This window comes from Callospermophilus lateralis, chromosome 6, assembly GCF_048772815.1.
Source record: "Callospermophilus lateralis isolate mCalLat2 chromosome 6, mCalLat2.hap1, whole genome shotgun sequence".
Taxonomy (NCBI): domain Eukaryota; kingdom Metazoa; phylum Chordata; class Mammalia; order Rodentia; family Sciuridae; genus Callospermophilus; species Callospermophilus lateralis.
In genome coordinates, this window is record NC_135310.1 from 11091949 (window position 1) to 11114781 (window position 22833).

The 22833-nt window shown below is 38.5% G+C and overlaps 1 protein-coding gene across 3 annotated transcripts in view; it reads right to left on the bottom strand.

Moving 5' to 3' along the window:
- The window catches only part of Arid1b (AT-rich interaction domain 1B), a 402089-nt gene that overhangs the window by 244495 nt on the left and 134761 nt on the right, over positions 1-22833 (bottom strand). For all 3 annotated transcript variants that reach the window (XM_076858093.2, XM_076858094.2, XM_076858092.2), the window contains exon 4: positions 13062-13172. In XM_076858093.2, the coding sequence (XP_076714208.2) occupies positions 13062-13172 (111 nt within the window). The remainder of the gene's footprint in view (positions 1-13061; positions 13173-22833) is intronic.

Genomic DNA, 22833 nt, shown 5'->3' on the forward strand with positions numbered 1-22833 from the left:
TGCAACATGGCCGTCTGCCCCAGGAACCTGAAAGCTATCTGAGAAATCTAAGGACTTTATCTAAAGCAGACTTCACTGAAGGTCTTTCTGTCTGAGCGTTTGCTTTTGCCTTCTCTTAGGTGATTGTGCTACTTAGTGATAATACCACAGGTTGGAAAGCACAGGCCAAGGGGGAACACACCTGTCCAACCTTGGCATGAAGGTTGGAGCGCAGATAAGTATAAGCCAGTGACTTAGTATATGTTGGAATGACTTATTATATTTCAGTGGTTTCAAGTTAGTCATTACATGAACCCTAGAGTATGTTACCTCTTCATCTGCACTGACCCACCCATAACATTGGTTTTGGTAGTTCAGCAAATCAAACATAGCAGCAAATTACTGGAAAATTTTGTTTTATTAAAAAGTATATTTTAGCCAAACATTAAAAAAATATGTCAAGATAAAATCACTGTTTTTCTAATTCTGTATCTAAAGTTAATCTTACAGTTTTAGTGACCAAATAAAGATTTTTCCCCCTTGGAATTTTTTTTAAAAAGGTACATTTATATTGTTTCTTCTGTAAAGAAGTAAATAAAAATCAAAATGAACACAGAAGAATCCCAGCAGTGTTCACACTAATGAACTCTGCATCCAAAGAGGTATGTAGTGTGGGGTTCAACTAGGAGCAGCAATCTAAGTGATGATGAGGCAAAATTTCAGCCGAGAGTTGGGCATTCACATTTCTGTGACCCTTCAATAGCCTTCTGAAGAGGTTCTCTTGTTCCTAGAAAAGGAATCTGAGACTCAGTGGGGTTTGATTGGACAAGCAAGCAACCCTAATAGCCCTAGAAACTAAATACAATTTCAAAAAAGGTAGAGGGCAAAACAAGAGTAAGAACTGAGCCTTACTGAGAGAGCACTTCTATACAGGGCACGTACTAAACTGGAGAGTTTGTGTGCTATTGTTCTCCTCTAAATGCAGTGTTCAAGGCGAAGCCACTGGGCTGCAAGTGGAAACTCAGAGGTACATGTGAGGGCACTGCCAACCATCACCTCTACATTCACATATATTTTGTTCTATCTTGATTTTATGAAACAGGGTCCTATTATGCTGCACAGGCTGGTGTCAAACTCCTGGTCCCCAGTGTTCTGCCTCAGCCTCTAGAGTAGCTGGGATTGCAGGCAAGAGCCACCACGCTTGCTCAGCTCACATTTTAAAAGCTCATACCCTCAAATAGGTCAGAATTAAATCAAAGATTGGCGAGAACTTTAATATCTTATTTTCATTATTATAAAAAATAGGAAAGTCCAATTAAGTTGGCAAGAAAGTAGTACAAGAATGCTACATGCTCCTGACTTGACCGCCAGGTACAGGGACACCATTCCTCCCCTGAAGTCACACAACTGACACCACCTGAAATTCAACTAAAAGGATACAACCATAATTTCGATAGTGTCATCAGAGCTCTTAGATCTTCAGTCACGATCTCCACAAAATGGCAAAGCATTTCTGTTAAGTTACAAGTGCTGCAGGTATGAATCCTGCAATATGAAGATGGTTCATAAAAAGAGAATGTTGGAATATTTTAAATAACTTGAAAATAGGCATCCTGGAAATAGATATAGCTATATCTTCTTGTTGATTTCTTATTGCTAAATGTGGTATAGTTTTAAAAAAAAATTTAAAACTAGTGAAATAACTCAAAGTTTTTCATTTATTATACCTACATCTAATATACAAATTTTAACATAAGAGACAATCAACATAAGATTGTTAAATGTAATGTGAGAACTTGTGCCTTGAACTGAAGATGTCAACATCTGGATATGCTGGCTAAAGAAAAGCATAAATGCAGATACTATAAAAAATAAAAAATATTTATAGGGGAAATTTGAACACATTTTACTTATTCAAGAACACTGATCATTTTGACCAAAATGGGGGAAATGGTTTTTTTTTCAAAGGACTGAGGGTCTTAGCTTTGACTGTGAATGGGATGCTATGGAGGGAACATGTTCAGGAACAAGGACACTAAGGAGCTGTAATGAATAGAATGAGTGAGTAACAGACTCATTCCGAAATGGCCACTCCATGGCTGTCCAGCTTCTAGGGAAGTTTCCTCCCATGTGTGACTCTGTTTTCACACCTAGGAATTTGAGCTCCATACAAAGAAACACACAAATAAACAAAACTGAATCACATTAAATACATAAAAATATACTCATGTTAAAAATTTGTTAATATTCATTTTTGTCTTGTTCCATAAATTGTCTTTGGCTACTACAATGTTTCATCTTTAGCAAGGATGTAATTTAAAAAAATAAAATAAAATAATAAGCCAGAAGTTTTTCTCTTCATCCCTAAAGAAAAACCTTTGCTCTCCATGTAGTGAGTAAAACAAGAATTCTTTATTAAACATGAAGAAAAAGTGGGGAAAGGGCTTTATTTAGAAAAAAAGAACGAATGAGGGAGGGAGGGACGGGGGGGGGGGGGGGGGGGCGGGGAACCCCTATGGGAGTTCAGAGTATTCTCTCTGAGGCCCACTTTCTTTGCTGGGATTCAAATACAACACTATACTCATCTCTACAAATTAAGAACATCTTTTGAAAAACAGCTTAGAGGTAAAGTGCTTGCCTGGCATCTGGCACATGTGAAGCCCTCTAGGTTCAATTCCTAGCACTGTCCCCCCCACCCTGCCGCCAAAAATGTTAGAAAGCTAGGTTTCCTGCCATAATTACCCCATATGCACATACAGTCACAAAATTTGTATGGTAGACTCATGAGCACATACTCAAAAATACTTAAAGGAAGGTAAAATTATAATGAGTAAAATTAATGAGTAAAAAAAATGAGTAAAAGAAAGATAAAATTATAATTTATAATTATAAATTAATCTAAGAAATGTTCCTCCAAAATGAATTCGTATAAGAACATAGTGCTAAATCATTCAAAAGTGTGCCAAACAAAGCAGTATAAAGAAGTGTCTCTGCCCAAGGCAAGGAAAATACATTGCTTCCTTTTAGGAGTTTTAGAATTTAAGAAAAGCTATTCAGAACTTGCTTTTAATGTCATAAAATCCCTGGACACTCTTTTCTCTTCTGAACCAACTTCCACCATTTCCCTGTGTTTGTCACTGACACCATCACATACACACCCTGAAAAGCATACTTAATTCACAAGCCCTCCCTTTATTTGGATAATTTCTTCCTCTGAATTCTGGCTGCCACTCTGACACTGCCTCCCTGCCTCCAGCAGTAGTAGTGGCATTTTGAAAATGAAGGATTTGCATAAGTAAACTCACTTATCTTGGTACCCTGAACGTCCCAGACATTCAAACTATATGAGAACAGGGGCAGCTGTAGGGAAGCTCATGCCCCTACACCTAAGATGTCTGCAAGAACTATATTCCAGGAATATTTATTCTTCTTTTACAAATAGTTTCCACAGTTCATCAACTGAATTTTAACTTACATAAAAGACTCTTGAAAATAATGTTCAATAACTATTGAACATTGTTATTCTGAAGTCAAACTTTCTGCACAGCTGGCATAGTTATAAAAGGCCAAGCACACATTTTCCTGGTCATCAGAAAACGTCCACAGACACTGTGCTCTTCAGCTACCAATACCCATGGAAAGTAAAGACCAGGGAAGACACCTACTCAAGTTGGAAAATTTAAAAACATCAAAGACTGCTGGAGTGGAGGTTTTGGGTAGGTCAGACAATCACTGTCCCTTTCCTGGACCCAGACTCTCAGCCTCTCTGCTTTACAGAGGACACTTACATCTGCCACTGGCCAAAAAGTTACTACCTTACTCTCTCACAAAAAAAGAGTAAGATAATTAGTAACACACCACTTTACCCAAATCAAAGCCAGTGAGTGCCAAAGGGAAAAAAAAAAGAAAAAGTGGGAGACACAGAAGACAAAGACACATGCAATACACAGAAATGGGGGGGGGGGGGCGTGCATTACCCAGGAAACTGGCTCAAGTTCCATTAAAGACAATGGCAGTTTTCCTGTCACTGAGGTGCTCAATTTCCATTCATGGTAAATCTCCCCTTTAAAAAGCACAGTGTTACTTTATAGAACAACCAAGGAAATAAACCTGGAGTGTTGGAAGTGAACAGAGATCGCAGGGCTTTCTCTACCAGAAAGAAATTAAAACCAACCACTTCATGATCATCTTGGTTCAGAAAACTCTCTCCACCCAGTGTCCTTGACATTGTGAGCCTCTGACCTGCAAAGTTTGGACTTCAGAGTCCCGCAGTTTCTTCCTGTATTTACTTTTTGACCTTCCACTTCATCAGGCACTCAAAAAGACACCTGGTACAGATGCTTTCTTCTAGACTTTTCCCATGAACTCGTCTCCTTTCCCCTAGATTTTCCTAGACACAAGCACATCAGGACTTCCAAACTGAATCACACAGGGAGGGGACAGGGGACCTATGCAGGATGTTAGAGAAAAAAAGAGTCCACAGAAGGTACATGGCTCTCCCATGGCCAAAGTCCTTGAACAAGTTCAAGACTCCCATTACAAAGGGGCACCCAAGATGGGAGGGTGGCCACCAAGAGGCATGAAAAGAGCCGTTTGGGGGTTTTGTTTGTTTTTGTTTTTGTTTTAAGATTTCAAGGCACCTGCCTCAAAAGCAGAGAAAAGTTCATTTTTATTATCAGTGCTGTTTCTTACATAATAAAGATGGTTTTTCATATAAAATTTAGCTGGAAGGTGTTTTGGGGTTCCTAAATCTAACTTAGTCAATTTTCTGAGAAGGAAAAGTCCCTTAGAAATGGAAACTGCTCAGCACCACAAGTTCAGAGGAGATGGGGGGCAGTCTGCCACACATCACCCTCCTTAGAACAGACCTCCCAGCCAAGACAGTGTGGCCACTGGTCTCCCACTCGAGTCATGTGACTGCTCATTTTTGTGAGGAGGAAATAAGATAAACTATGTAAACCACTTTCAACAATTTTTATAATGATATGTATTAATGATAAATAATATCATAGCTAAATATTTATGTCATTCTAATCTAATAATCTGATATTATTTAAATCGAGAACCCCCTAGAAAATCATCAATCAATAAATGAATGCTAAAAATTATATATTTTAGAATTAGTATTTATTTATATAATTTAGAATTAGTATTCTTCACATGCACTGAGCATGTACTATATGCACATCAACTCCACCACAAGTGAATACTACTCTGAGGACTTTACAGAAATTCAAAGGATAATGAAATACAGTGAAAAGATGCACACATCATAGTTTTTTAAAAATGGGTAAAATTTAGGTACTGTGGAAAGGCATAACAGTAGTACCTGGAAGGTTTTCTTTTTCAATAGATGCATTATGAAGAAAACTAGTTGAGAAAGCTTAGTCACTTTTTTGTGGCTTAAAGCTTTTCTCTCTTTTATTCCAGGCTTAAACAAAGTTCAGTGGGGCATCAAACTGCCTGTTTTAAATTACAGTCTGTATTTTAAAATAGAATGCATGCACGGCATGTTCCCGAAGCTAGGGGGTGGGAGTGTTATTCACAGAAAATTGAAGGCTTGTTGAGTCAATAATCTTCTTTCACACAGTAACAATTTTCAGCTAAAATTTCTTGACCCAAACAAAGGAAAACAAGACCATTCAGTTATTTTACAACAATTTAGAGAAGGCAAAAGAAAAAGATGAGAAAGAGACACCTCTAAAATCCTACATTGTGACGGAAGAATAGAAAATTTTGGCTCAGGCAGAACCTTTGCTAAGTGTATCTATTTCTTCTCCTCAAGTGACAGTTAATATTAAAAATGGTTACTTGCAGGCCCAAAGAAACACGAAAGCCAATAACCAGTCTTCAGATACCGCTGCGAGCTCCTGTTGCCTATACACTCCCAGTTATATGAAGCAGATGTGCTCCTTCCATTCCCTACAAGTGAAAATCTGTAAATTAAGAGCTATTTCCCACCAAAGAAGGAATAATATGGGGGAAAAAATGCTTTCACACCTCCCGGTGGCCACTGCCCGCCTGGTTCAGGGGAGTGGCAGTGGACAGCCACCCTCTGAAGAGGGAAGGGCACCAGGGGCAGAAGAGTACCCAGTGCACTGGGGAAGTGGGGAATGGGGCGGGGGGGGGGGGGGGGGGAGTGTCTTCCTAAAATAAGAAAAGACCAGGAATGCTTCAGGTATGACCCTCCTGTGAGCCCGCCATGGGAGCAAGCCTGCCTCCTGCCTCCGGCCCTCTAATGCTCCCCGATCCCGTGGTGGTCCCTTCTCTGTCTGCTGACCAGAGGGGCATATGACAGGCATGCACAGGTGGGTGCTGAGGTGAACCTGGGAGTTGCTGGCAGCCCAGGTGTCCACAGAGTGTTCCTCTGTGGCCTCATCTAGGTCATCCCAAGAGCCCCAAGTTGGGTCAAAGCCTGTCAGGCTTCCATTTATTGGGCAAAAAGACAGTGTACTGACTTTTTCTATTAGCTAGGTATATTGCATTTATCATTCCTTAATGAGCCTCATTTTTCAACTACAGGTCACCATTATCCTTCTATTATCAAACTAATATCCTGCAAATCAGTTAGGTTTCAGCCTTTCTTAATCTTCAATTCTGTCTTGTGTCTAGTTTTTCATAGTACTCCTTCATTAATTTTTAGGAACTAATTGATAGTCCTACAAAATGGCCTGAAATTAATTTCCCCCCATATTTAAAATAGAAGTCTTCAGAATATTACATGGAAAAGTTTGTAGGGTTACGCTTAATTAAGATGTTTTTAAGATTTTTAACATTTTTTTTTAAGTTAATGTATTACCACTAAGCAAATGTCTCCACTACATGGAATTCAGAACTACCTCACTTTGGAGCTGGGGGTGTAACTCACTGGTAGAGTGCTTGTCCAGCATGCACGAAGCCCTAGATGTGATACCATCATACCAAAAATAATAAATGTATCCAGTGATTTTACCAGGGCTGAAGATGTCAATTTGGTAACACTCTGTGTTTATATGCAAATATTAAATATTAGTTTATTCAAGGTTTTCCTTATATTTAGTCCCTTTATTTCCTGGAAGAATTTCAAATTATTGAGATTTCATTAAATGTTAATTCATAGAACAAATAAAATTCAAGTTGGCATAGTGTTTTGAAAGAGACACATGCCTTCCCACATCCAAATTTGTTCAAGCTCAAGTTGTCCTCTAATTTCAAAATGACTACCACTGCCATGAATATATCCTAGAAAATAAAGTTACAGAATATCACATCTTAACGAAATAATCCAGTTGGAAAATAAACATTTATCAGAGTCACTTTTCCCAGGTAGGGCCCTTACATGTGCTTCTTAACTTTAAAAAAGAATTAATGCTTCCATATAAAATACAACTAAAATTAGATTCCAGAACACAGGAAATCCTAAGAAACTGAAGTACTGAATGTTCCCTTTAAAATTTCCCTAAAACATCAAAACAAGTCTGTACCTTCAGTTTAAAACTTTGTAAATAACTAAGCACATATGCAGATATTCCAGCAGATGCAGCAGCCCTAGCCTGCAAAGGCACTCCAACCCTCGTGCCCTGAAGGCTGCCATTTTATAGGGCCCAGACTCCCTCTAGGACTCCTAGACACCTTGCTCTTGGTGCCCAGGGAGCATGACAAGCGACTTAGGTCTTCTGCTGCGCAGGTATCGTTCATGCCTGAACTCTGAGAGAAGCTGGATAACAGTTGAGATTTCTCTTTCATTAGCTTTTAATTTTTTAAACATTTAGAACGATTTGAAAAGGATCAATCAATGAAAGACAGCTACACTATTAACCTTTTAATGACAGCTATTTAAATCAAGTTCAAGCTACAAATAAAAAAGTTTAAAAAGAGTTCATTCAGCAGCCATACATCTGGTAGATTTTTAACTTCTGCAAAAACTTGCCAAACTAACATAACAGGCTGAACGTAGTCTCAACTTATATTTCTATGGATTACCATCTAGAACTTGATAAAAAGCAAAACCCAGTTAAAAAACTGCTTTGCCCAGCACTTCTCAATAGTTTCCAATCAAAGCAAATCTATTAACAAATCTACAAACATTCCTATTAACATACCATCAATATTCATATCTTCCCTTTCACCAGTAACATTACAGACTAAAACAAAGAAACAAATAAAACCCCAATAGGAGTACTCCTCTTTGATTAAAGGCAAAAACTGTGTTCTTTACTGCTAATGTAATAACAGTTTTCTAATCATTCTCTTTCAGGCTTCCAATATTCTGTTTTAACATCTCCGTTTCAAAGAATTACCATTATTTACCACCTCCTTCCATTCACAAAGGGCAAAAAACATTTGTTCTATCTGAAGCCCAGTATTTCCTTCCAATGACAAACTACACAAAAGTGCCATAAGCACTTTTTCCCACTCTTAGGTTTTCACTTAACTCGGGAAGACCCCTCTTTTCATGTCAACCTCCTTAGATATTCCCGTATAGGGACGAAAGGACAGGGAAGAGGCTTTGAAAGACCTGATGGACCTTCCAGTACAGCCAGGCTTTACAGTCAGCACACAAGTCGTAGTAGAGCACACAGCCATACCAACATAACCTGGGTGAACAGAGTTAACACCACCCATGAGATGCAAAACCAGTGCCAGCTCTCTGCAAGATAAAACAAATTAGTGATTTCTAAACTGGGGAATATTAACAACTCTTTCATCCCTGAAGCACTGTTTTACTGAATATGAAAGAAAATAAAACCTTCATTTTTTACTTCCTTTTAAACATGTTTATAAGTATTCTATTAAGAACTTATCTACCTATACTATAATTGTTGAAATTATGATTGTTTCTGTCAATTAATTTTTTACAAATAAAAAATATATCACTAAGAAAAGAATGGCTTTTGCTTTTTTTTAAGCTTAATTATCCAAAGTATTCACCTCTTGTTTTCAAACTTAAGGTTACCAAGGTTAAAGTAAGGGCCATTTGATAAAACCAAAATTGTTTTAAATTGGTACTCTCTTGGGGCTGGGATTGTGGCTCAGTGGTAGAGCGCTCACCTAGCACGTGCGAGGGCCCTGGGTTCAATCCTCAGCACCACATAAAAATAAATAAATAAAATAAGAGTATTGTGTTCTATAACTAAAAAATAAATATTAAGAAAAAAAAAAAAAAACCGGTACCCTCTTGCCAGTGCTGCTATCACACCCATATTCTGGTGTCATTAGCATGCAGAGGACAGGGGCTTTCCTCGTGTCAATTTAACACCATGAAAAAGATTCCTAAGCTATTAAAAGATAATTCTGAAACAAGGGGAAGAATTTATTCCAAAATATTTTTATATACATTAAGAAAATATTTACTGAATATAACACAATTAATACCAAGAAAGGATCCCAGTTTAAACCAAGGAGCCAAGATAGTTATAAAAGTAAGTAGTAAAAAGATGACTAATAAATGTCACAAGAGATGAAGATTTAACAAAACAAAGTGTACTAAATCATACTTGGGAGATATACTCAATGTTTATAAAATAAAGGCGTAAGGGGCTGGGGCTGGGGCTCAGCGGTAGCACACTTGTCTGGCATGTGTGAGGCACTGGGTTCGATTCTCAGCACCACATATAATTAAATTTTTAAAAACAATAAATTAAAAGTCTCTCAACTAAAAAAAAAATATTTAAAAAAATAAAGGAGTAAAAAAGTTACAGCATCTTTTAGAACTTCCACTGTGTATTTGCTTAAATTCTGGCTTCATTTCCTATAAAATTAGAGGTAAAGAAAAACCACAAATTGTGCTCAAATTTAAGTGATAATTCCCTAATGTAAGGCAGTTCTTCAAGCCAATTTTCATATTATGTCCTATATGCTAAGATTCATTAATAATGGAAATACTAAGGAATACAGACTGACCTATCTTGCTCAGCAGGGAAAGGCTGTATGTTGAGAAGGCACTGAAGTAAGTGGGCAATTCAAGGGATATTTGTTCTGAGATTAGGTCTGAGTCTGTTAAGCAAAAAGCAAACAGTACTGGTCATGGCCCAAGACAAGAGAATGCATATTAATTTATCAGTTCTTTGCTTTCTGTGGACAATATGAGGATCCAGCTAAGTCAGCTGGAAAACACAACTGCATTTGCTACTGAAGATCACAGAAACTTAAGGATATACAAAGCACACAACTTCAAGCATGGTAAGATGAAGAACTGAGAGATCAAATTATAGATCTATTGTAAGGATATTGGGAACATCTTGATTTCTTATAAAAAGTTGACAACCATGTAACAAACATGCTGGAGGAAAAATATATGACTGCATAGAGAAATGTTACAAAAACTATTTCAATGTAAGCAAAAAAAATTATGAAATAACAATTTGGGAAACATATTTGTTAAAAGTCTCATATATAATAGACACAAAATTACATATTAGAATCACTATTCTATATTTTTTAAAAGGTTAAGGCTTCTAACTTACTTAAATCCAAGTTACAAAACCAGAGGTACAAATAGCATGTGTTGATTTAAGTAAAATGACAAAATGTATGTGCCTGGCACTTGAAAAGAAAGTACGGCTTTAAGAGTAGCTCTACTGAGGATCCAATGGCCAATCCAGCCAAGATTACAACAGTTTCCAGTCGCTGTGGAATCAATGGGGCCAAGCTAGAGAATGAAGTATTTAATAAAAGTAACACTATGAAAATACATATTAGAGCCATAAGTGAACTCCAATGAATGGCTCCCGGAAGCCATGATTATCTTAAATTATGTACAGTTCATGAACAAAAAGCATACATGTAAACAAAAATAGATACATAAACCCCATATAGAAATTTCTTGCACACGTAAAACCCTAGTAAAGAAAAATGATGCACTAAAGCTCATCTAAATAAGCCAATGTTAATCCCAGCAGACCTGGGTTTTAGATTCACTGGCTAATCTACAGCTTGTTCTCTATGCAGTAACTGGCTTCTATGTACTAGCCATAAATCCTGGGAACCTTGGTCTCTAAAAAAAAAAAAAAAAAATCACTGAAATGTAATTTAAAGTGCTTTTGAGTCTATCAGCCTCCTGGTTAACTGAGTTAGAAAATAAAAGAAAACAAGAAAGAAAGAATAACACCCTAATTGGTATTTCTTATTGTAAGGACTTCATAACAAAATCTGCACCTACATGTGCCTCTGAAACTCTTTGGAGGCAGAGAGGCAGGTGATCACTGTGAAGACAGTCATCATATACATGCAGACAATGAATAGAAATTCAGAAAAAATTCAATTTTTGATGAATATATTATTTTACTTCTCCAAATACTTTCATCTTCTTTTCAAGTAATTAATTTATAAAGCATCTGCCCCTGAGCCAGCCTCTTAAGTACATTTCGCTGGAGCAGAGGACCTGGTTCCAACCCCAGCTACATTGTAGAGGTAGTGGGTGTCACCCATTCATTGCAAACTGAGCTATGACAAGAACTGTATGTACACCAGGGAGAGACACTAAAGTTCTTGAATGGAAATAAAAAGCAGTACATGCTGTACACCATGTTTAAGAATATGTAGAAAATTGCTACCAACTTATGACAAATTTTTCAACCTGGGAGCTGGGATTATGGCTCAGTGGAAGCGCGCTTGCCTAGCATGCATGACACACTGGGTTCAATTCTCAGCACCACATACAAATAAATAAAATAAAGGTCATCAACAACTAAAAAGTATTTAAAAAAAAAAATTTCCAACCTGTGTCACAGTATCAATCAGCAGCAATGGCAACCCTACAAACTTAGGTGCCAATAACAATAAACAGCAAGTGAGGAAAAAAGTGAAATTCACTGTCCACCTGCTTCCCATGAATCAATTTAAAATTCATAAAACCACAAGCCAATTTCCAAATACTCAGCAAATGCTGAATTTACGAACAGTGTGCATGTGTTTCACACACTCTCTACATTCTTACCAACCTATAATTATCTGCTTTGCAAAGCCTCTAGTATAAAACAGATTCCATTACCTTTTTCATTCCTTCAAAAAACCAAGTAACTAGACAATACTCCAACTTTCAAAACAAGACCATAATAAATTTTACCCCCTCCCACCAAAGAAATAAAAATCTATATAAAGATTATGATTTCAAAACCATGTGCAGCGGATGCCCAGACCTGCACTTCGTGCAGCCCTCCCTCACCTTCTTCTAAGGCTATGTGCATAACATAAAATGGGTGCCTTGTGCACGCTACACGTCACACTAACACATACACATTACAAATGCTTGTTCTCAGATATTTGGAAAGAATATGACGAGTTTTATTTAGTGCCAAGACAGTTGAAATTCAAAATTAAAATAATAACTATCATGAACTCCCATCTTAAACAAACCTTAGCAGAAATTAAGTAGTAACAATGATTCTTCAGGTCAAAATACTTTAACAAGAAAATAAATGCAAAATATTTATTTGTACAGACTTATTTTAGTTAATAAAGAAAACCTCATTTAAATTAGGTTCTCTATTGAAAAGCAAATAAAGTAAAAATGAATTATTTTCAGGCATCACTATGATACGTTGTATCCGCTACTCTTACTAATATACAACTCAATCACCATTTACCAGTTGCAGATGAAAATGCTTTACAAGCTGATTTGTCAAATTTTTAACTAAATTACTTTCTTTTGGGTGATGTGGCATTTACATACAAATGTAAAGTCCCAGAATAATTCAAATTAGTATCAGATGTTTATCTACCATTTATATACTTTGCACAGTGGGAATTTAAGTTTCCATCTTACACAGACCCCTACTCTGTATCTCTACCAAAAAGCAACAAGCTAAACAAACAAACAACAAAAAAAAACTCAATTGAACCACAGAAATACCTGCCTGCACACACACCAACCAGCCAAATAAAACCTACCCAACAGATGTCCATTCCTACAAGTGGAATAAACTCATCCAGAACTATAGTGCTCCTAAGAATTAAGCCCTACAAAAAAATTAATAAACCACAAAATATATCTGAAACCTGGAAACTTCTGATCCATGTGATAATATGAAGTACAAAAATAATAGTTCTTTTAAAAAATCTTTAACTCATTACATTTCCAAATCAGCAAATTAAGGTCTTACTGGTAAACTTGATGGTCTTTCTTGCTGTATTAAATTCAAGTCTTCATGATTCGGCTTTCCTGGGGCCAGAGGAGGTTGAGATCTAGTTCCATAGCCTTCCTGAGACATGTCCTAAACAAATACAAATACAAAATATTTCATAAATATTTCAGTGAATTTTAAATTTCTTCAGTAATCAAAATGAAGCAAAAATTTTTCACAGTATCAAGTAATATTACATTTTCGCTAATATGTAAATACATTATACCTGTGATTTCTTTAGCACTTTGTTGAAAGCAAAAAATAAAGAAACACAGTGAATCAATAGCAGAACAAAATACATATATAAAATTAGCTGGTTTTCTCATTAAGCCTTATAAACTGAGCATTGCATTTGAGTTTTACAGGAGGGTGAAAAGAGGAGGAGGAAGAGGAGGAGGAAGAGTCAACTGCAGCCAAACTCTTGCAGAACAAGACCACACTGTTGCTTAATTCAGGAGTTGAGTTGTATTATTTAATTCTGATTTTGGTCAAACTGCCTTTAATATTACCTCAAAAAATTAATTAATTATGTCATAATTAAGTAAATCTATACATTGTAAGTTTTAAGACATAGCCACAAAGGCTGCAATTGAATAAACAAGGAATAATATTTAAAGTAGTCGCTTTAGGGATTATGAGACCAGCAGTTTGCCTAGGTCTGGTTAATTGACATACACCTGTTTTAAAGCCTTAATATTAACTTCAGCATATTATAGCTCTGAAATATTAGCTGGCAATAACTAATGATACAATAAGTTGTATTCTTAGAGGCTATAGGGTATTTATCATTTTTTTTCTTAACTCTGATTTACTTAATGTTTGACTGAAATTACTTAAATTACTTCATGTTAAATCCTTCATGTTCAGTTAAGTGCTGATGGAAGGATGAGAATTAAGTAATGATGTTCTAGGAGACAATATAATAAATAATGTGAGTGGGCCCCTTGCTCTGTGGTTTACGGAGAGGCCTAAATGCCATGGCAATGAAAATGTCTGTTACTATGGCCAAAAACAATACGTTCCAATAAAATTAGGAAAAGATTAAAAATCTTCCGATAAGTGTTTGGCAAAGTAATAATAATCCAAGATTATTGTGTTGATTGTGTTATAAAGATGATATGTTTTCTACTAATTGTGTAGTGAAGATATGTTTTCTACTAATTCTTTTTGTGTTTCAATAGCAGATTGTGATGACCTTGGACCAAGAGTCAAGTGGCTGAAAGATAAAATTTCCCAGTTACATTCTTTTTGTATATTAAGAAAGGGGGAATGTGTGGGAGGCCAACCTTACACGTGACTTGAGTTACACTCCCCGGCTGGGTGCTGAGGCACTCAGACACAGAAATGTGGCACCCTTCTTGGGTGCAAGGGTCAGTGTCTTGTGCATGGGTGTGTCTTGCTACAGCCCTATGGGTGAAGCTACGCTCACCTGTTAGTTTGTAATATAACCCTTTGCCCTGTTTAGGATAGAATCTTCCATGGAAGTGCCTTATGTGTGTCCCCTTCTCTTACTGTGCCCTTGGGTGTGGCCTACCCAGGTGTCAGTCAACCAGCTCCCAGGTGTCAGTCAACCTGCTGACAGTGGACATCATGAAGATACTCAGCCCCCTGAAACCTGACCCCTTGCCTCATTTAAATAGCTTTTCTCAATAAAAGGGGTCAGCGCATGCTCTCACTCTCTCTCTCTTTCTGCGGACCCTTAAGGTCAGAGAAGCCGTCACAGCGATTCCAAAGAAAAAGGTAAAAAAAAATATATTAATAATTAATTAATTATGAAAATTTTATTATCAACCGACACTTAATGTGCTCCTTCAATTACTCACAAAAGACCATCATGGGGGTGGGGGTGATACTGGGGATTGAACCCAGAGGCATTTAACCACTGAGTCACATCCCCAGCAATTTTTTATATTTTATTTAGAGACAGGTCTTGCTGAGTTGCTTAGGGACTCACTAAGTTGCCAAGACTGGCTTTGAACTCACGATCCTCCTGCCTCAGCCTCCCCAGCTGCTGGGATTACAGGCATATGCCACCCTGCCCAGCAGCATCTATTATTATTAAGCTCAGGGTATCCTGGGGTTTCTACAAAACCAATAACCACTCATGCACAGAAGTCCACATGCTCATGTGGCGTGGTTTTCACAAAACCACAATAAAAAATAAATCAACAGTGGGGAACAAAGCAAACCCCAGAAAACCTGCAGAGGAACCAGAAGCATATTGTTTACATGGGCTTTCTGGCATCCTGTAGAATATTTTTGCAGGATGTATACTCTCAGCACTGTGCTGGAGGAGCAGTATATAATGTGATGCCACAACGCACTTCCTGTACACCAGCTCTCTAGCTACTTCTTGACATTGGCTCAGATACTAAACATTCTACTTATCATCTGCACCTGAAGTGAAACAGAAGGCCACAAAGCTAAGGATTTATTACAGCAAGTCTCAGCCGGCACAAGGTTGAAAAACCAGTTTCTAACTGGAATTCCCCTCACCCCAAAAAAGAAAGAGAAATAAAATAAAATTTTCTCTCCTTCCCTGTCAGTTTAATCGGTGTTGGCACTAAAAATACACCATATACAACTTCTCCTTCTCCTACTAAATTCCTAAATATTACTTGGAAAATTAAGGTTTATTAAGTGAAACCCTAATAAAAAAGCTTCTGCTGCCCTACCCTTCTCTCACAGTGTATAGACTTAAATTGCATGACTTTTCTGATGCCAAGAAACTCTGCACAGAGGCTGGTACTACAAAGTATAAAAGCTGCACAAACTAGATTTAACTGCCAATGCAAGCTCAGTGTTGGTGTGAACTGCCTTTAAGCAGACTCTGAAATAAAAAGCATGCCAACAATTCAGCATTTTCACATGCAATCCTTATTACTTTTAAAGAAATGTCCATCAAAGAAAAAAGAGAGAGAGAGAGAGAATCAGATATTTAACTAATAGACATGTAAAACACCCAGCCAGGACTGTATTTTCCTATGAGAATTCAATCACAGTTACACGGGTTTTATTTGGTAACCACAATACCAGGAGGTGGGAGTAATCACATGCAAGCCAAGGACACTTGAACAGGCAGCTCTTCCATCTGGTTGCCAGCAGAGGGTAACAATTAGGTTTGTAGGGGACAAAAGCAAGGGCTGAGGGATTATTACCACCCTCACTGCCCTCCCCCACAAACCATGGTTTCAAGCAGATCCTAGGTTTTCACTTGTCACAGAGACTTCCCGCTGGGTGCCCTATGGTTCCCTGAGATTAACAGCCAGGATTTCAAATCAAGTGGGGCACAAGGCCTCCATTCAGGGCCCTTCACCCTGTTACAGAAACAGCACAAAGGTGCAGGACAGCCTCACAATGGGCACAGAAATGAGCAGACCCTGCCCCTCTGTACGCACACGTGCGCAAACAGTTCACAGGCAGTGCCCAGGCACGTTTTAAGCAAACTCCAGTTCGGAAACAGTGCAGGCTCACATGCTCTATGCTTATTAGCCTTTTCCACTGCTCTGTATTTTCTCTCCATAGCTAAATGAACGGCTTTTTAAAGGGTTTGAGAAAGACATTCCAACTGTAGTGGATACACACTTCAATTTAAAGTCATCCCCTCTAAAACAAGCAACACCGAACTAACAGAAAGCCATTAGAAAAATGCACTCTAATTTCACATTTCATTTTTAAGACTTTAAAAGTTCAAAATCTCAAATTCTATTCCTAACCATAAGAAATTTTCAATTATTAAATACAGTTGGAAATAAAACCAAATGAAATTTAGTGGGAATCACTGAAAAGGACATTTGTTCTGCCTCAGTTTATATTCTAGCATGAGGACTGATTAACTGAGAGCACAGAGAAAAGGCAGAGTTCCGGTGTGTGACAGTCACCTCCCATATATAATGTACAGAGGGACTCTGAGGTTAATGTCTGGCTGCTTTAATAGATATAGAAAAGTTTTATCCCATAACAAACTTGAGCTTTTTCACAAGCTGACTTGCTTGCTTGCTTTATTTATTTATTCTCAGCATGTACTTATTTTAATCTCAAGAAGCGTAATTAAATATAAGTAATTCAATAAACAAGAAGAGGGCAATGTCAGAATAAAAAAATACAGAATGTGGTTACCACTGCAGTTCATAAACCAGCAACAAATAAGCACAGCTTTAAATTTTAAAACATCACTGTCATCTTCGGTTATTTCTAAGTTTTAAAAAGTACACACAAGTGTGTATAATAGTTTACACACTTGTAAAAAAGTGACACCTCTTTTAAAAGAATACCATACTGCGATAACATTGGAAGCAATGGGAATATGGTTTTTACCCTTCCAGAATTCTTCACCTGTGTTACTTTTCTACATCCCACATATAAATTTAATAAGGGATGGGCTCTGGTCTTAACCTTCTTTATGTTGTGAGTCAAACATAAAATGGAAAACTGTCATACCAACAACAAAAGTGTAAAAAGAGTACAGGTAGGGGTATGTACATATTTGCTTCAGAAACTTTCACTTACAAGGTGAACTAAATACTAATGGCAACATGAGACTCTACAGAAAATGTAGAATCACCAAAACATCAGGGTACTTTTAAGAAAATTAAAATGGGAAAATATTTCCATGGTATGAGTTCAAAAGACAGAGATCAACAATGAAAAGAAAGATGGCTCATTCCCAGACACTCACCCTCTAAAGAGTGCTACTACACTAACGGTTTTTCATTTACCTTTCCATAATTTTTCAATGTGTCATCAAGTACAAATGGGAATTTAAATTCTTTTTCCCTTTTACACAGCTGGAGAATAGATCCTGTAAATAACATAATTTGCAGTCCTTTACCAATGTTTTTTAGATCATTCTACATCAACAGCTCAATATCCATTTCATTCTTTCCTTACGGCTCTGAAGTTCTGTATTATTGGTAGATACCTGAGCTAACCAGTCACCTACTAATGTACATTTATGTTGTTTCCAGTCTTCCCTACTTCACACAGCATTAGAGCAAGCATCCTCATGCATAATTTTCATGTGAAATTTCTCTGTAGTGTAAATCTCTACAGGTGCATTTTCTGTTAGTAGGCTGGTACATTTAAAATTTTGATAGACACCAGCAAAGTGCTCTTAACAAAGAAAGTGTCAATTTACACTCATTGCATCATTTCAGAATAGAAAAAAACTCACTCAAGATGTTTATATGTTAGCATCACAATATATCTACCTACATATAAAAAGTAGCAAAGCCAAAGCTTCGATTCTCAGCACCACATATAAATAAATTAATAAATAAAGTAAAGGTCCATCAACAATTTTTTTAAAACGTAGTATAAAAAAAAGAAGGAACACTTCAGTCATGAACAAACAGCAACGGTACCCAGCAAGAGGTAGGCGAGGTTACCTCCAGAAGCAAGCAAATCTGCTTGCCTTAATAGTCCAACACCCTAGCTTTGGGTTATGACAAAAAGCAAGAGGGACCCACCCTGGCTTCTGATTCTGGCCAATTAATGATTAAAGTTGCTGAGGCTTCTTTGAACCTTTGATCCTCCTGCCTCAGCCTCCCAAGCATCTGGGAAACAGGCATACACCACAGCACCTGCCAAGAAAAGCTTTTCCATCATCACATAAAATACGGATATGCTAGGAAACGTGTTAAGATGGTCACATGCTTGAACAATCCAAGGTGAAGGAACAGGATTTGGGTATCTCATAAAATCCTGTGCCATCCAGGTCAGAAGAGTCTCTTCCTCCTTTTCTCTCCTTGCTTCGGAAACACCTATCATCAATTCTAACTACTACAGGAAAAAACATTGTCCTGGAATGAATGATATTTTAGCTGGGGAGAAGACAAAACCACCCCACAGAGATACACAGGACCAGGGGTTGCCAGGCCTGGAAACCATCCCTAACCTGAAGAAATCCACTTGTGTTACGACTTCCCCTTCAATGCAGAGAAATGTAAAATATCCTTTCCAAAAGGAAGGGCATGTGGAAGAGTGGCACACTGACCTCCCTGCCACGCCAGGAAAGCCCTACGGAAATATAAACCAGGACAGCTAACATTTGCAAGACGTCACTCTGTGACAAGTGCTGTGCCCAGTTTATCTTAACAACAAGCCCATGAGAGAGTCCTATTGTCATCTTGCTTTTTACCAACAACACAAAAGAAACTTAAGTAACTTGCCTAGCCAGGGAATGGCACTATGTTAGGGGTGTCTCAAGAAGGGAAAGACATACCTTCATTTCTACAATAAGTGTGCTTCAAAGACAACAAAGCTGGAAGCACCACTACATAACAAATGTTTAATATAACTTTAATTCTTCAAAAGATATTATCCTGGGTGTTCATATATTCTCCTAAATTCCATTTTCAAAAATTATAAGCTTAAGGACTTTACATGTGTGTCAAAATCCTCAATGCCGATATCATAGATATGTAGTATTAGAATAAAAATTTCCTTTCATGAGTTTAAATGCAAAGCCACTCTCTGTGCCACTCAGTATCAGCAAACAGTTATTAAAACTCATCAGCTAATGGGAAGCAAGATGAAGGGGCCCATCAAGGCTCTTCTGCTGGCTTCTCTCTCTCCACCTGCCCCCTAAAAGCAGGTGTCCTCAATGTTTGTTCCCCAAGGACTCCACGCTAACCCTCATCTGATGATTCTGCATCTCTGCTGTCAGTACCCTGTCTCCTACTGCAAAATGAGCATCTGGACCTGTAGGGAGAGGCCCTCACACTCTTCTCTCTCTTAACCATCCCCCACAAACTGGCTCCTGTTCCAGGTCCTGCCCCTCAAATGGGAGTTCTCAGAGCTGCCTTGCACATCTGCTACCTCTTCCAGGACCCCTACATGTCTGACGCATCCCCAAACCACATGGTCCTTCCAATCCACCCCCTTTCTCCTGCCCAACAGTCAGCCTCTGCTTTGGAGCTGTTTTACACTCCAGCTTCCTGTGTGATGTGGGCATCCTCAATGCAGATGCTCTGAAAATGCCCCCTGGGTACCTAGAGCATCAAGTCCAGTGTCCACGGTAGGCACAGAAGAGCTCTGGCTGCACTCCAGACTCACCTCGCCCCTCCCTGCTGAGGCTCCTCTGGCCTCTCTGCTGCTGCCCCTGAGTGTACACCTGCCTTCCCCCAAATCTACACAGCACCTGCTGTCCTCAAGATTGCACTAGAAATGAGCTCCACGACCCTCCAAGACAACTACCTCAGACCAACTTCACACAGACTCTCCTGCAGAACTGGCACTGGTGCATTTCAGCTCTCCCAGAATCCACTTGCCATTTCTCTAGGAGAGGGCCACTGTCCCCTTGGATTCCCAGTGCCCAGCACTGACTGAGTCCCAATACAGGTCAGGCAAATGGCTACTAAATGGCTGGCAAGAAAGACCTCATGGAGATATCACAACACCAAAACAAATGCACAAACCTGGGGCTGGGTATGGATACACCTCTGTTGGTAGAGTGCTTGCCTCACATGCACAAGGCACTGGGTTTGATCCCCAACACCACCACCAAAAAAAAAAAAAAAAAAGCACAAACTCATAAAAAACACAACTTGAGCTCATGGCCAAGGGTATTTATCATGTTAACTGCTACACTGCCTGGCAACAGTGTGCTTCAAAACACATTTTGCTGTTTGTTATGGCAGTCTTAAGGCAAAAGGACCACAGAATAATGCAGTAAAACATAATGGAAATTTAAAAAGGAGGAGAAAGACTGCAGAGAGCAGCCATGGTGCCATTGAAAAGAGGGGAATCAAGACACTCTGCACCCAGTGAGCACAACAGCAACACAGGGGGCTAAGGGAGCTTGACTGCAGATGATCAAATCAGTAATTTACAAAGAAATAAAAAGGACAAAGGAACATGTGAAACCGCAGTGAGTCAATCAATCAGTATATCCCAATCTGTGGAGATCTCTACTAGATAAATGACTCTGATTCTTCAACAAACAGGTGCCAGTAAAATAAAAGGAGAGTGGAAAAGAAAGAGAGAAGACAGAAGGAAATCCTAGAAATGAAGAGGTTAAAATATATTAACTGAAGATTGGACTTTATTTGTATCCTGATTCAAACTACTCTCATCTAAATAAAACAAAACACTGATTTATTAGACTACTAGAAATCTGAACTACTGGATAATTGATAGGAATAAATTATACTTTAAATGTGATAACTGTATTGTGTTTCTTTTATAAGCCCTTTATCTTAGAGAGGGACATAGTAAAATACTTCCTGATTAAGTGACACAATGTCTTGAATTGACTTCAAAATAATACTGGAGGGATGGGGGTGTGGCCCAGCTGTAGATCCTATGCTGGGCATGCAGGAGGTCCTGAGTTCAATCCCTGACACAAAAGCAGAGCAAAACAAACTGGTAGGCAGGGGGAGGAATGCAGGGGAGGGGTATAGAGAAAGAAGCACAAGTGCAGGCGTCTACTTCTTTTGTGTCTAAAAATTTCCATTTAAATGAAAATGCAGTTAATGGCATGAATGGCTACCTGTGAGAATCCCCAAAAGTGTGGCTAAGGTGAAGCAGGCTTTCATCTGAAAGCCACAATCACTTCTTAATTATCTTCAGCTTCTTCCTCCCCTTGAAAACATAAGTAGCACTGATATTTTCTTCTTTCAGATTTTACCTGCCCCCATTTTTATCTTTAAAGTTGTCTGCTACACTATTTAACCCTACTGTTTAGATGACTCAACAAAAACTACAAAATTCCCTCAGTCATCTTAACTGAATTAACCGTATCAATTTTGTTCTTCCCTGAGATTCCCCAGGTAAAACCTGCTCTTCTTGTTGGCCCAGTGATTCTTATTCAGTCTCACCACTTGCTCTCTACAGCCTTCCTAGACCAGACCTGACAAAGGGCCTCTAAAGGCCTGCTCTCTGATTTCAAGAAGACTTTTGCAGCTACAGATGTCATGCAGAGACCTTGAACCTTTGCATCAACAAACCCAATTCAAATTTCAACTTCCCTCTTCACTAGCTAGTGTAACCCCAGACAGGGGGCAATTCCTACTCTGGTGCCGCTGGGTGAAGTGTCCCTGCAGTCTGGGGGTACCATAGACCCCTCCACTGTCTCGCAGGCACAGGGCAGAAGGCATAGGGCAGCTAAGTGGGGCTTTGGTATATATCACGATGAGTTAGTACCATGATGGTCAATCTCTTTACTTTTTTCAAGTCAATATTGATATTTTCCCCGACGTCTGCCTTTCCCCAGGCTCTTTCAGCTTGGATCAAAGTCACATGAAGTAAGCTCAAGTGTTTTTTTTACTGCCACTAATTCTATCGGCCAATTTAAAGCTTAAAGTAATGTTCCGGATCCTACACTACATATGTTGATGAGTCCAAAACCTAGACATTCCGAATATTCCTTACTTTATATTAATTCAAAGGAATAATTGTTTTCCAGATTTTTAAAGACTATTCTAAAACAGGGACAAGCCTGTACAAGCTACCTCATGACATTTCTTACTCAAGAGCTTCCATGGTACTGACAACGGGTTTCTCAGCATGAAATGCTTGCCATCTCCAAGACCATGGCTGAGACAAGGCCCCACACTGAGGCAGGCTGTGGCCCCCTTTAAGTCTGCAGAAAATCGAAGGCTGAGGGAGCAGAGTGGTCAGGGTCCTGCAGGATGGCATTCCAGGTTTGGGAGAAGCCTTTTGTTTTGTTTTCCCTCTATTTTCACAAGAACTTCTTCCAACTGCCAGTTGGCCCAGAGTGCGAAGGGAAGCCAGCCACATATTTGCCTAA